This window comes from Typopeltis vanoorti, chromosome 6 (genome assembly GCF_054136105.1).
Source record: "Typopeltis vanoorti isolate ZY-2024b chromosome 6, IOZ_Tvanoo_1.0, whole genome shotgun sequence".
Lineage (NCBI taxonomy): Eukaryota > Metazoa > Arthropoda > Arachnida > Uropygi > Thelyphonidae > Typopeltis > Typopeltis vanoorti.
In genome coordinates this window covers 69,390,392-69,406,277 of record NC_143554.1, presented here as the reverse complement: position 1 = coordinate 69,406,277, position 15,886 = coordinate 69,390,392, and the positions used below count along the sequence as shown (strand labels likewise).

Below are 15,886 nucleotides of genomic sequence, written 5' to 3'. Positions count from 1 at the left end.
AAGCTGTGTATCACATTGATGGAACTGTACTCCAGGAAATAGATGAAGCTAGAGATTTAGGGTTGGTGGTGGTAGACAGAGAGTTAAAGTTTACAGGACATATTGCGAAGGTGGCTCTGCAAGGTAAAGACCAGAATATCTGTGCTCTTTATGTGCTCTAAAGACCAGAATATCTCTGCTCATTCCACATCTGGCTATTGAAGAACACATTAACAAGTAGAGATAAGGAAGTTGCCATTCCTCTTTATAAGGCCTTGATATGCCCACATCTGGATTACTGTGCTCAGGGCTGGTCCCTTGGGTTTCTTAGGTATGATGAGGAAGCTGTGGAGGATTCAGAGGCGAGTGACCAAGATGGTGAGTGGCCTGTGGGATGTTCCCTATGAGGATAGATTGAAGGTGTGTAGATTGCAGAAGTTGGTTGATAGGAGAAAAAGAGGGGATACAGATTTCTAACTGCACTTGGCTAGAGAGACCAGAACAAGGGTCATCCTTGGAAGATGAATAAAGATGTTATTAGTAGGGATGTGAGGACTAGATTTTTTGCTTGGATAGTGTGAATGAGTAGAATGGGTTGCCAGAGTCAGTTGTGAGTGCTTTGTCTGTTAATGGGTTCAAGGAGAGGTATGGTAGATTGAGTCTCCCGCAATGATTTTTCGGACTCTGTGGAGGTGCCCATATAATAATAATATCATACAGCAAGTGTGTTTAAATACTGCTCTGCAAGGTAAAGACCAGAATATCTGTGCTCTTTATGGTCATTATCAGGTTTTGTAACAAGTTGTCATGTTAAAATCAAATCTAGAAAAAAGCAGTCTGACACACTTCAAATTGTGCAAGGAGCTTTTGGATGAAGTGACAATTCTTGGTGAAACTATTGATTTTAAAGTATTTTTTTCTCAGCTCGACACTCTTGTTAAGAATTTTGATAACAAGTATAAACAGTTTGATGATCTCAAACCAAGCATAATTCTGTTTAGCAATTCATTGAGTGTTGACATTAAAAGCACAAACTCCATTTATCAAATTGAATTATGTGAAATGAAAGCAGATGAATTTATTATTGCTCAATCAGAGACTGGTGCGGACTTGTTTAAACTTTTTTCTACTTAGAAATACCCAAGCATAAGAGATTTGAGAAAAAAAATTTCATGTTGATATTTTGAATATGTATGTGGGATATTTTCTGACATGAAATAAATTCACCCACCACCCCCACTTATTTGAGGCCTGAAGTGACTTGAAACCCTGCTCTAGAGACCAAGTAGGAAAGGTTTCCTGTTTGTTCTCTAGAGTAGGGTTTCTGCTGATGACCTAAAAATAAATAAAAAATTACACACACACACACACAAATTTTTGATCAGAGACCACAGATTTATTTCTAACGTAACTCTCAGGGCCATAACTTAAAATTGAACATTACTATACTACTAGTCTAGTGTATTGGTTACTTTCTCATTTGGAATATGGAAAAAGAGAATTTGACTAAATACTCTGTTATATTACATAGCTGGCTCCCCACCATACTAGCTTTGCTTATTCTGTTCTGTTGTCTCTTCCATAGTAAATTTGCTATGTTTACTAAAAATTGTGCTTAAATAGCTGAAATATTTCACTCGTTTTATAGGATTAAGAATGTAGTTGAAATTATGTTCTTTTTATTGCTGATTTTCATGCTAAATTTGTTCCAGGTGTTATTCAGTTTAGTTAGAGAATTCTGCATTTGACTGAAGAGTACATTATCTACATAAAGCTTCTTCTTCCTTTTTACGTATTAGGCCCAGTGGCCTGTTACGGAGCTGTCCTTAGCACTTCCAAACCTTACCCATCCTGAGGATAAGGTGGTTAGTCCTATGCTTCCCAGTGTGTCTTATGTCTGTAGATCCATTGTTCTGGGGGGGGGGGGGGGGGACAAAAAACCTGAGTTTCCAGGTGAAAAAAAAACCTTACCTCCATATGAGACCGGCTAACCTTTCATCAAAAGAGATCAGATAAAGGTTCCTCACCTCACTGACAGGAATGGAACCCAGGTCTTTCCAGCCCAAGGGCTTCATCTATACTGACTGAGCTACGAAGGCTCTCTACATAAAGCAAAGAGCTGATTTTATTATCTTCAATGTTAATATAAGGATTAATGCCACTCTTTCATTATGTGATCCATGTAGATGATGAATTAGTATGGAGTAGTGTGAACCTTTGTTTTACACATTTCACATAAACGTCATGTATTTCTCTGTAGATTGGCCACTTGAGAGCCATAAGGTGTGTAGTGTTGGAAAAGATAATAATTGGAAATATTACTTGAATTTTAGTGTTGTACTGTTTATTTTTAATAACAAGGTATGTCTGTGTGATTTTTGGCATGATTTATTAATTAAAATTGCCTTCTTTAAACAGAACACAATGGCAAGGTCAACCACGTGGGCGTTGACTGGTGCAATTAGGCAAGTGCTGCGAAAATCAAGTGGCATTAATAACATAGATGTTTCAAAATGTCACAGAGATGTGGCGAGAATGAATGGGAGATGAGAGAAAGTATGGATTTGTAAGAATACAATATATTATTAGACCACGAGTTAACAAATGTGAAACAGACTGAAAAAATAAAAGACTGCATAAATGAAAGAAATGTTAGTGAAACTGAGGGAGTGAAAGAACACAATAATGTAGAAGCAAAAGTTAGTGATAAGAGAGTAAAAGGAAATATAAATGAGGAAAGGGAAGTATGGTGTGGCAGAATGAGAGGTAGCGAGACTATGGAAGTGACAGAGAGTGGAATTGTCGGAATGCAAGATTTGATGAAACAGTTATTGAAAATGAATAATGGAATGAGGAAATATGCATAGTGATATTACTCATTCAGTGGAAACTAATGAAAGTGTGCAAAAGATATTTCTGGGCCACAAGTGACTCCAGGATAGTAGTGTATGGAGATTCCATAGTTAGAGGATTAGTCATTGAGCGTGTCCATAAAGTTTGCTATCCAGGAGGGAGAATAAGCAAGATAATTCAGGCACTGGACATGAAGAGGAAAAGAGCAAGAGAATTAGTGTTGGTTGTGGGGACAAATGATTTAAGTAGACATAAGGACAATGTAAGGGTGAATATCAGGACATTATTGAGAGGAGTGAAAGAAAACAGTAGAGTGGGAAAGGTTGTCAGTGTGTTACCGAGGTATGACAATGATGAGTTCAGAAGGAGAGTAAGAATCATGAATGATATGCTAGTGGAGCTGTGTGAGGAGAAGGAAGTACAGTTTGTGGATGTATGGCATGTATTTGAGGAAAGAATGTGATACAAGCAAAAGATCAGAAGTGAGAGATGAAGTAAAAGATCAGGAGAGTGTATTGAAGAAACAGAAGTGCTTGGTAGTGGAAACAGTAGTAGTGAGAAGGAATCTCCGTGGATGATCGTAATTCTTGTAGAGAGGCTTATACGCTGGTTAGACATGATAACTAATAATTAAGGAATTGACAGCATAGACTAGAAATATAAATTAAATAAACTTTAATATATACTTTCCGATATTTCGGCAAATGTCACGTTGCCATCTTCTTGGGAACTTAATACAAAGACAAGTGCACGGTAAGTACTACATAACAGCAAATGAGAACAGAAGCTAGGAAGCTACCGTTTTTCATGAAGTCCTGATGGTGCCCTCTGGCAGGCTATATTTGTAGTTCTTGGCCTTTGGGCTGACGTTCTTCTGATAAATGTTTCCCAAATTTGGGGCAGTCTCATGCATCCAAATTTGTTGAGGTTTGGCGTGTTCCTAAGGGCTGAGGCTGATTCCATGAATAGTCTTTCATATTTGAACTTGTAGTGTACTACTGTGGCTTTCGTCCATCTTATTCTGTGGCGAGTTTCCAGAGCATGGTCTGCAAGACCAGAGTGGCTGTACTGGTGAAATCGGATGTAATCCTTGTGTTCTGAGATTCTGATATTTGCTGTCCTGCCTGTTTGGCCAAAGTAGGATCATTTACAGCTGCAAGGGACCTGGTATACACCAGGTAGGTCTAGGGGGAGTGGTTGGTCTTTAGTGGAGCAGATAAGGGATGCCAATTTTCTATATGGTCTGTAACAAGTGGTCAAGTCATGTTTTTTTAAGATTTTGTTGATTTTTTCCGAGGTGCCTCAGATATAGGGAATGGTGATAGATTTAGAGTAATCTTTTTTGTGAAGGAGGGGGGGGAAGGTGGGTTGTGGATAACTGGTTTAAGTATTTTTTGGATTCTTTTTTTTTTTTTTTTTTTTTTTTTTTGGGAAAAAAAAAAAAGAGGAAAACAATAGCCTCCCCTTCCTAGACACTAGTCACCCGCCAACCTGTTGGAACCTTGGTTTTCTCAGTTTATAGAAAACCCACCCATACAGGCTGATACATTCACCAACAATCCCATCACCCCCCCCCCCCTCACAACAATATGGAGTTATTAAGACACTATTCAACAGGGCAAAAATAATCTGTTCAAACAATCAAGCCCTAACCACCGAACTAAATCACATCCGTGTGACACTTTCTCAGCCAATGGCTACCCCCCCCCCTCCCAAAAAAAAAAAAAAAAAGAATCCAAAAAATACTTAAACCAGTTATCCACAACCCACCTTCCCCCCTCCTTCACAAAAAAGATTACTCTAAATCCATCACCATTCCCTACATCCGAGGCACCTCGGAAAAAATCAACAAAATCTTTGGCCGAAATATTGGAAAGTATATATTAAAGTTTATTTAATTTATATTTCTAGTCTACGCTGTCAATTCTTTAATTATTAGTTATCAAGTAGTAGTGAGAGAGATTAAGAGAGAATGGGAATGCAAGAGGGACAGAGGAAATGGGGGGTGGGGGGGGGACAGGAGGACATGGCATAGGGAGTGTAGATGTTGAAAGTAGCAGTGAATATGTGTATGGAGATAATTGGCATAGAGATGGAGTATATTGTGATCTGGTTAGGGAAGTTGAGACTGAATGGATATATATGGTAAGTGGTGATAAACGTGATCGGACAAGGGCAGGTGTGGTGGGAAAATCACAACCAATAAGCGCTTATATAGGACTGGTTATAGACCTAAAAATGAACTGCTGTTTGTTTACAAATGCCAGAAGTATCAGAAATAAGGAGATGAAATAGTTTCACAAATTCAGTTTATTCACACCAAGATCGTTGAAATAAGTGAAATATCGTTGAGTGAAGATGATAGGGGTGCTTAAGGGTCAGAGCTATATAAATGAGAGGAGACTTCCACATAGCCTTTAAAGGAATGTGGAGAACTGACCAGGGCTTCTGACCCAATGTCCAATACTCACCTTCTTGTGGTGCACCCTGTTAGGTATCTATCTCGATACTGAACGAACAAGGATGGGCTGGCAATTTGGGATTTAGCCGACCAAATTGTATTCTTATTGGCTTAAACCAAAATAAAAAATGATGGTATAACATGAGGAAATGAATAATTTACCAGATCGACATAATAGGGGTGAGACTGAAACAAAAAAGACAAAATCTGGTGAGATTTTTCTGAGCAATAAATACAAAATGTTATATTCAGGCAATGCCAATCAGAAAAAAGAAGGTGTAGCTATAGTATTGAACAAAAAATATGAGGCTTCTTGAATGGCAAGTAATATCAAGTAGAGTGAAGTGGGCAAATATCAGAATGGGGAACTGAAAAAGAGACTTATTTGTGCCTATGGTCCTGCAGAAGGCTCAACAAAGGTGAGGCTTTAGAGAAAGCAACTGAAACAGTGAAAAAGGAAAGGTTGGTCCTTGTTGAGGATCTAAATAGCAGAGTAAAAATGATTGTCAGACACAAAAATATTTTGGAAAAATTTGGAGAAAAGAGCAAAGCTAATAATAATGGCAAATACCTGTTGGATTTCTGCTCAGGACAGACATGGACTGGTTATTATTAACACCATGTTCCAACATAAAGATGTGCACAAATTCACTTGGAGAGAAGAGGCAAGGAATAAGTAAAGTCTCATTGACTAAGTTATTGTCAATGATGATGATGATGTTTTCGCTCTGGTGCAGGACGCCAGAGTGTACAGAGGATTTGAAATTGGAAGTGATCACTATTTAGTCTTGAGCAGGATAAAAGTGAATTTTATTTTGAAAAGCAGAACATTTAAGAAAGTTTTAAAGCAAATAAAAGTTGAGCAGCTCTCAAATGCAAACTGTAGACTAAAATACACAAACATTATTCAAGAAAAAATGAAAGAGTTTGAGAACAGGAACCAAACCTTGGAGAGTCATTGGCAAATCAATGAAGAAAACATTGATTGATTCAGCCAGAGAGGCATGTGATGATGTCTGCAAGGATAGAAAAATCAGAACTCCATGGTGCACACAGGATGTTAAAGAGGCAGTGAAGGAAAAGAAGAAAGCATATGAAAAATTCCTGTCAAATAAGTCAGCTTGTGCTTTTAGAAAATACAAAGACAAATGTAAGAAAGCTAAAAACTGTGTAAAACTAGCTAAACAAAAGTCATGGGAATACTGGTAAGAACATAGAAAATAAATATCAAAAAAGTGGCAAAATATTCTGGAGGCTGTTGTAAAAGCTTAGAAATGGAGGAAAGAGTGCTGTAAAAGGAATTAGAGATGATAAAGGTGACATGAAAACTGATGAAAAAGATATCCTTGATGTATGGAGCAAGTACTTTTGAAAAATTACTGAATGAAACAAGCAGTGATGACAGCACAGTAGTAAAAACACCCAACAGACATGCAATCAAGAATACATATCCATACTTGAAGTAGACAAAGGAGGCGACTCGTATATAGTAGCTAATGACTTTACATCACTTTCCTTAGTATCTCATAAGTTACCTAAGTTATCCCATAATGCAAAGCACATATCCATACAGACATGTATAATACTATGCATTATGGGAAGGGTGACTACCCAGACCAGTTTCGACCTTTATTGAGGTATCATCAGTGGGAGCCAGACCCAGAGGTGATACTAAGATTCCAAACTTTTGTCTATTCATATATGAAAATATGACTTCTTCATTAGTTCAACCTTAGTATTACCTCTGGGTCTGGCTCCCACCGATGAGACCTCAATAAAGGTCGAAACCAGTTTGGGTAGTGACCCTTCTCATAATGCATAGCATTATACATGTCCACAAGGAGATGTGTTTTGCATTACGGGATACTAAGGCAAGTGATGTGAAGTCATTGGCTTCTATATACAAGTTGCCCCAGTCCTGAAAATACTTCAGGTGCAAACTTTGTTTGCTTGGATAAAGGATTAAAAAAAAGTATATAATTTTTTGGTATCTTTAATTTATAGTATAACTAAGTGGAAAAGCTTCCAAAAAAAAAAAGTCATTTGTTTGACTAAGATGAAACTGTCAAAACATGAAAATGCATTACACATTTTAAGGGGACATCTACAATTCAAAATAAACAAGCAGTGTTAATGAGACAGAATACATGGTAAAGGCAAAAATCAGTTATCCATGAGCTAGAAGGTAACATTAACAAATATGAATAATTGTTTGTTTAATTTACCCTTCTAACTCATGATACTTTTACTGATTAACTGATTTTGGTATTTACCCATTCTGCCTAATTTACATTGCTTATTCTCCACAATGATGTATAGTTGGACATCCACTATAACAAACTTGTAGGGACCCCAGAAATGGTTTGTTATAGTAGATAATTTGCAACAATGAATTTCTTTTATTATATCATCATGATACCAGTGGGCCTTTGTTAATACTTTTCAGTAGTTTGCAGTGGTGATTACTATAGTGAGAGCTGACTCTACTGTTATTTTCAGTATGAAATATCTGTCAATAATTTTCAGTTAATCTTCACTATGTTGCAAATGTTTTTAACATATCACAGATTTCATTAAAACTATAACCTATGTCATAAACAGTTGAGTAGTTTTGGTTTTATAATCGGAAGTAAACTTAAGTTAACTTAAGCTCTAATTAAGCTTTTCACTATTGTATAAAGGAGAAATAATGCATGTACTTAACATTAACAACTGTGAATGTTGATAAGTGTATGACATATGTTTTCCTGAAATTTCCAGATATTTCTGATATTTCATATTTTCTTCTGGAAAACAGAGGGTGGAAAACATGAGAGTAAAAATAATATGAACTGTTATACTGAGTTACTCAATTATTTTATTTAATTTTAATATTTCTGTGCAGTTTCAATACAACTAAAATGACATTTTAGTATGAAATACTAACATCTCACTCTCTCTTTCTTTTATTTTTCATAGCAATTTATACGACGCTGTTTACAGTACAGAAAAGAAGAACGAATTGATGTGTTTGCTCTTGCCAATGAAGAATACTTGAAACCCAACTATCCAAAGCACAGTCGGCAAGCAAATTCAGATAAAGACAAATCATAGCGCATGAAAGGAATTTGAAGATGGTGTTGTTAGCTTCTGGTCCTAAATGTAGCTGCTGCTGCTTCTGGCTCCAGGAACCTTTTGCCACAAGGCATATTGCTAGTGGCATAATTCTTGACGTGACTAGAAGAAGCCCGAAAGCAGCTGTACCAGGAAACATGTACAGTGTATGGATAACAAGTTGTTACAGACAAGTCCTTGTTCCTAGGCTTTTACTGTGTATGAACTACAGATACTACTACTAGAGCATCTGTTGCAAAGATGCTCACAATACAGCTGTCATATTTACAGCTGTATTTTGGAGTTCATCTTGACAACAGCATCTGCCTGACTGTATTTTATTTTATAGGCAGAGCTGCCACTGGTGTCTGCCTGTACAATATTTTATAGTGTGATCCAGGGGATCATATTAGTTGTTGAGGAGTTGAATATGTGTAAGTAGCCTGAACTGTGAATACGTAAGACATTATTACCTGTGAAAATAACAAGAGAAAGCGAGTCACATATTCACAGGATAATTTGCAAAGGGTCATCATAGCAGTATAGATTTGTTTTTCCAATAGTCCCCCCCCATCCTCTAAAACCAAGCACAAGTCTCTGTTGCTTCCAAGTGTAAGTAAACTACTGTGCTACATCTGTTGTTGTTCCAGCTAAGAGCCCAGTGCCATTTGTTGTCTGGGTTCAGGTATGTATGCACAGTGACTGCTTACTTCTGATAGTCAGTTGATATCTGGCACATATCTCCTGTACAATAGAAGAAATGAAATGCCTGGTGGACTGTACATATTTGTGTGTGTCACTTTATTTTCTAGTTTCACTACATGAAGTCATGTACATTTTACTTAACTTTGGTAAGATATTTACGTATCTTTGATATAAGTATTCAAATAAGTTATGTTGAATTAATCTAATTTTAGATTACACAAATTCATACAGGGAAATATAATTTAGATCTGCATGTACAGTTATAAGTTATTTAGTGGTAATGCACATAATGCTGAATGCCGAGGAACTGCAAACCAAGAGAAAATGTTCTAGCAGAAGTCAAACACATTTCATATTTAATAACTATTCTTATTCATATAACAACATAGTAATCATTATCGTTTTCTCTGTGTGTAAGTTATGCCTAATATTTAGGTAGCTAAACTGCTTTTGGAAATTTTGATACATCCTCTAGGACATACATACATTAATAATGACAAATTTTGAAAATTCTCAATGTACATAACAATCACTTTATATACAGTGGCAGTCTATAATACATGATATTTTTTTTTCCAAAATATAGGATTCACTTGATAGATAAGGCAACTAATTTGATTAAATGAAGGATTCCCCCCCCCCCCCCTTAATGACTAACATATTCCGATCAGAACAGTTCTCATCATCATGTACACTTACTTCTGGAAATATCTCTGTTAGGCCTGCTGTGTAAACACATATTCACCTTTGTTATACTAATAATTGTAATCCAGTTTCACCCCTTTAATTTTTCAGATAAGAGTTGACATAGCAATGGTTCCATATTTCAAAACTGTTCAACAAATGATTTTTTTAATTAAGTAAAACTAATTAGTATTTTTGGATAACCTTTTACTTAGTTTTAGTTCATTGAAATGAGGAATTCTTCAGACATGTTATATTATCAATATTTATGATCACTGTAGAAATATATTTAAGAATCAAAATGCAATATTTATGTGTTAAAAATATAAACAATTCTCTTCCTGCAAAATATCAATCTAAAACCTCATTAAAGTATTTGTGCATATGCTTTAAGTCTGAATCAGGAAAAAAAAAAGAAACTTTATATTTTAAGAAAATTGTTATAATAAATTTTTGTCATGCAAATGTCACAACAAAATCAGAAATTGAATCATAGTGAATATAAGTACTTATAGCACTTCTCTTCACAGAAGAAGTGGGGAGGTAAAAAAAAAATTAAACAGCCAGTGTTTGATAATTAAGGATAAAATTTTTAAATCATCTTCATTCACATACGTGCTTCACATACAGCTGGCCAGGTAAGAGAATGTTTTAAATAAAGATAACAGGAAAATGCTTCTTAGAACTGATATGGCTGTAATATATTTAGCCAAGAACTATTTTACATAGAACATTCATGGTGATAAAATATTATTCACATTTTAGTCCTTTATTTCAGATCTTTTGTAATGAAACTCTCTATTCAGTTTTTTGTGTCATCTATTAAACCTGAGTGTGAAATTGCTAATAATGGTATAGTTCCCACTCAGGCTTGTTAGTATTCTGTATCTTATATTTAGATCATGTGCGATATTTGCTTTGCATAAAATATGTTGACTTCTTTGTTCATTTTTTTTTTGTTGCCTATATAGTTAGATTCTACAAAATCTCAATTCATGAAAACTTTGCACAGTATCAACTGTAAGCAGTTATATACTTCGTATATATGTTGCACTCATTCAAAGTTGTTGTTTTTTTTAATGTCTGAATCTTGAAAACAATTTGTGTTCTCTCTCTCTCTCCCACCAGTAAAAAGGGAAAAAAAAAAAAAACTTCTTTTCTGGTCTTCATTATAACAGACAGTTTACAGTTTCAATCGTTATTTTGACACTTTTCCAAAAAAAGCTTCATACATTCTTCTTCTTCTTCTACTACGCGTTATTCCCGCTTCCCATGCAAGGTCCGCGTGTTACTTTAGATGCGACTTCTTTGTTAGTACTACTCCCAACCGACCCGTCATCTGGTCTGCCGCTGGGGGGGATATATTTTTGACTGTAGAGGCGTATGTTCATGGGGCCTGTTTGCGGGATGAAAAACGCCAGATAAACTGGCGGAAAAAACCCTACTGACCGCGCCCAAGACTGGCTAATTTGGCTATGCCTGAGGAAGATCCTCAAATTCCTCACGTCTACAACGGGAATCGAACCTGGGACACTCCTTCCCCAAGCATATGGTTGCGAAGCGCAAAGCCACTAGGCTAACCGCGCGGTAAAAAAGCTTCATACATTCAGTCTGCTAAATGCACCAGTAACCATGAATAAGGTGTAGTACAGTCTTCTATGTTGCATTAGTATTGGAAACAATTCATTTCAGATATTGAATTCTCTTGATTCACTGCCTATAATAAACACTTTATTTATTGAACATACCTATACAATACTACACAGGGGGGGGGGGGAAGAAATATGTTGCATATGAGTGAAAAATTAAAAATTGTTAACTGCAACCACCTATTCGACATCTCAACCTTTAATGCATGCGGTATTAGAAATTTTACAGTTATCTAATAACAATTAATATGCACTTTAACTCTGATATTTTATTTGGAATATATAGCAACAACTCACAACTCCAGAATTCTAATCATTTTTCTTAATTTGGTGATGTCACCAGAGTCACAATGGTCATCTGTTGTGTTTTTGCTATGCATTTATAACTATTTTAAAAATTAATAATGGCATTCATAAATGAATTAACTTGCAGCAGATATATTTCTTATTAATGCCTGAAGTCTGATAAATATCGAACTCTTCATTGTTCTTTAATTGTTTTTGCAATATTTAAGCCCAAGTAAGAACAGCTAGAATTTATTGTCATGTAAATAATACAGACTGGATTTACACGCTTTGCTAATTACATCTAGTAGCTTTATCAGGATAAACTAACACTATACAAATGCAAGGGAAAAAATTAATATATAGAAATAAATTAAATGAATAAATTAAATGCCATTTATGACATAAATAAATTAAATGTCATAAATGGAATAATGAATGACTGCTATCTGCATGTTTCACATGAATATCATTCATCTATCAGTTTCTCACATTGATTGTTAATGGTTGTTGGAATAGTCAAGAACTGAGGTGCTGTTGCAGAATATAATTAGAGATTTCCACACATTGATGAAGAATTAAATCTTCATTGAAGAATCAATTCTTATTTAGGGTTCTGTGTAAACAGATCATTTTACTCATACTTTTATAATGATATGCAAAGAAATTTTCTTCTAAGTAAGCCATGAATCAGGGCATATACAATGTCATAAATCAGTGTTCCTTCATTGATTTATTAACAGTGAAGGAACACTGTTAATAAATCAGTGTTCCTTCACTAATTTATTAACTCTAGTCAGTTTGACATGTAATAAGACTTGACACAGTGATAATAATTTCTATAAATGATAATTCTGTTACAAATACAAATCCTCTAAGTGTCCATCTTATTTGAATAGAGTTGAACACTAGCAATAACTTGCATTGCTCTTCAGCAATGGAACTGATTCCAATACTAACATCATGTTCCGACATAAAGGTGAACACAAATTCATCTGTAGAAAAGACACAAAAAATAAAGTATTGTTGGCTATATTATTGTTGATAACATTTTTAAATTAGTTCAGGACACAAGAGTATACACAGAATGGATATGAAATAGGAAGCAATGATTATTTAGTTTTGAGCAGGTAAAAATGAATATCATATTGAATAGAAAAGTATATAAGAACATTTTTAAAAGAAAGTGGAGCAACTTTCAAGAACTGTAGACGCAAATATGCAAATATTATTCAAGAAAAAATGAAAATGTTTGAAAACAATAATAAAACCTTAGAGACTCAGTGGCATACGCTGAAGAAAACGATGACTGATTTCGCTCGATTTAGGTGGTGAAATTGTCTGCAAGGATTGAAAAATCAAAACTCCAGGTGGACTAAAGAAGTTAAACAAGCAGTCCTGGGAAAGATGAAAGCATATTGAAAGTTCCTGACAAGTATGTCAGCATATGTTCTAAAAGAATGTAGAGGAAAAATATAAAAAAGTGAAGCAGTAAGGTGGCAAAATGTTCTGGAGTCTATTAATGAAAAAGCTTAAAAATTGAGAAAAGAATACTGTAAAAAAAACAATTAATAGATTATGAAGGCAATAACATTAAAACTGAAAATAAAGGTGTCCTAGATGTTTGGTGCAATTATTTTGAAGGATTGTTAAATGAAATAAGCAGTGACAGAATAGTGATAGAAAATATTCAAGAGGAATGCAATCAGGAATACATATCGAAACTGGAGGTGGTAAAAAGCTGTCAAATACTTGAAGTGTGAGAAAACACATTATTCAACCAGAAATGTTCAAATATGAAGGTATAAAAGTTTTATTGTGGCTGCACTGCATAATTCAAAAGGCAGGGTCAAAGCTCAAATAGCCCAATCTGTGAAAATAAAAATAAAAACTGAATGTAAGAATTGCAGAGGAATTTCCTAATTAGTGTTCCAGATAAGATTTACGCAGGCATATTTAAGAAGAGACTAAGAAAAAGTGTAAAAAGAGAAACTTAGAATATAGTCTGAATAAGACCAAGTGGTTATCAGGATCAGATTTTCACTTTAAGACAAATAAGTTGAAAAAGAAAAGCATAGGAATATATAATAGCATCTGTTCTTAAAGTTGTAGGTCTGAAAAAGGCATTGACAAAGTGGAATGCTTTTCAAAAACACTATATGGTGTAAATCATAGACTGTATCGAGCAATACACATCCTGTGTTTGAGTTGTAAGTCAGCACTTAGAATTGATGGAGGTACAGGAAAATGGTTTGATGTTAAATCAGGTGTGAGACAAGGATGGATGCAGACTATCTTCACTGTTATTCATCATCTATATGGATCACATTCTGAAAGAAAGTGGAATTAAATGCTATATCAAAATTGGATATGTTTATCTTAGTTCTTTACTTCATGCAGATATCAGCTGCATCTTGAAAAAAGAACCTGTAGAACAAGTAAACCATTTCAACTATTTAGGCACAATTTTTAGTGAAGGCTGCAAATTAAATATGGACATAGACAACAGAATTAGCAAAGCTAGTGTGGTGAGAGTTAATTGAATAAATTTATATGGAATAAGAGAGAAATTAGTCAAAACACTAAACTAATTGTGTACAAGAAACAATGTTAAAACCAGTTTTAATTTGTGCATCTGAGAAGTTAGAGATAGGGTTAGAAATAAAACATTTCAAAAGGGCTAGAGACCACACATATTAGAGTCCTCAGAAAAATTAAGGGAGTGAACAAATGATGTTAGTAGCAGATTCATATTAAAATGAACATACTAGGAAGGAACTTGACATCGTTAGCATTCTAAATTGTTAACAGAGCTAATCTCAGATGGTCACTTAAACAAAAATTATGAAAGATTAGGAAAGCAAATGTTTGATGCTAGGATGGCAGAAAAAACACAAAGGAAGACTGAGATTTACATCGAATGATGCAGTTTGAGGTGCCTTAGAAGACTGGAATATAAGATTGAACAACATCGGAGTCCTGAGAGGTAGCATACCAGTTTTGAGGGAAATTGTTGATAGAAGTTAGTAATGTTGTAAACTTTTCATTTAGTACTATCATTGTATCATGTACATCCATTGAGAGTACATGTCAAGAATTTGATGATAAAGATCACATTATTAAAAAGTTTAACTTACTTCTACAGGATGAATTAAAGAATTTACGCTACCTTGTGAAAAGATTGTGGTAAACCTCTTAATTATCAACTAAATTTTACTGAGAAATATATTCTAAAAAAAAGAAGTTTTAATTTTACTAAAACACTTCCCTGTATACCAAAAATCATTATTTATCCAAAAAAAAAAAAAAAATCTGTTATGTCAGTTTGAAAAGTGCTTCATTGCTTTTAATGAACTCTCAACTCAGATATAACAAAACATCATTATTTTGAAAGCAAACTTAGATTATGTCTCTGTTGTTGTTATCACATTATCATCTTCATCAAATTCCTAATAGTACACTCGTGGGATTTATGTGATGCTGTGATAGTACTACATGATAAACTTTACATTATTACTACCTTCCTGTCAACAATTTTTTTCCAAATTTATCTGTTACAGTCTGTAAGAACCATAAGGAATAATTTGTTATAGTAATGAATTTCTTTTAGCAGAACATTACACCTAGATTTTGCATCAAACATCTGTTATGCTAGCCTCCCATTATGTTTAACTGACAATACTATCAGTATCAATTTCCATCCTAATATCTGTATTTTTAATATAATTTTGCCATTGATGCTATCTGTTCATGTCCCTAATTCTTTAGAACTTTATTACCGATTTTCAAACTAAACTTGTCACAGCAGTTATTCTGTTCAATTAGTCAAGACTTGTACTGCATTTATTTCGGAGTATAATGTCATCTGTATAAAGTAAAAAAAAAAAAACTGAGTTTAACATTTGATTCTGATATCAGCTTGAATACCACTTTCCTTCATAATGTTGATCCATATTGATGATGAATAATTGAGATAGTATGCATCTTTGTCGTACATCTAATCTCGAACACCATTTTCCTGAACCTCCAAGTTCTAACTACTGATTTACTACCTAAATATCAACAGTTGATAAATTGTTGTTATTTAGCTCTGTGTGATGTTCTGTTATAGCTGTCATGTTTCGAACAACTTGGCAAGTTTTAATATCTCTTATCCTATCAACAAAACTTAAATACA

At 34.6% G+C, this 15,886-nt stretch overlaps 1 protein-coding gene across 7 annotated transcripts in view; it reads left to right on the top strand.

Moving 5' to 3' along the window:
• Tlk (Tousled-like kinase) overlaps positions 1–9,168 on the top strand; it is a 641,803-nt gene extending 632,635 nt beyond the window's left edge. For all 7 annotated transcript variants that reach the window (XM_090394231.1, XM_090394230.1, XM_090394235.1 and 4 more), the window contains one exon: positions 8,252–9,168. In XM_090394231.1, the coding sequence (XP_090250357.1) occupies positions 8,252–8,386 (135 nt within the window). In that variant the 3' untranslated portion in view covers positions 8,387–9,168. The remainder of the gene's footprint in view (positions 1–8,251) is intronic.
• Positions 9,169–15,886: the final 6,718 nt, after the last annotated feature.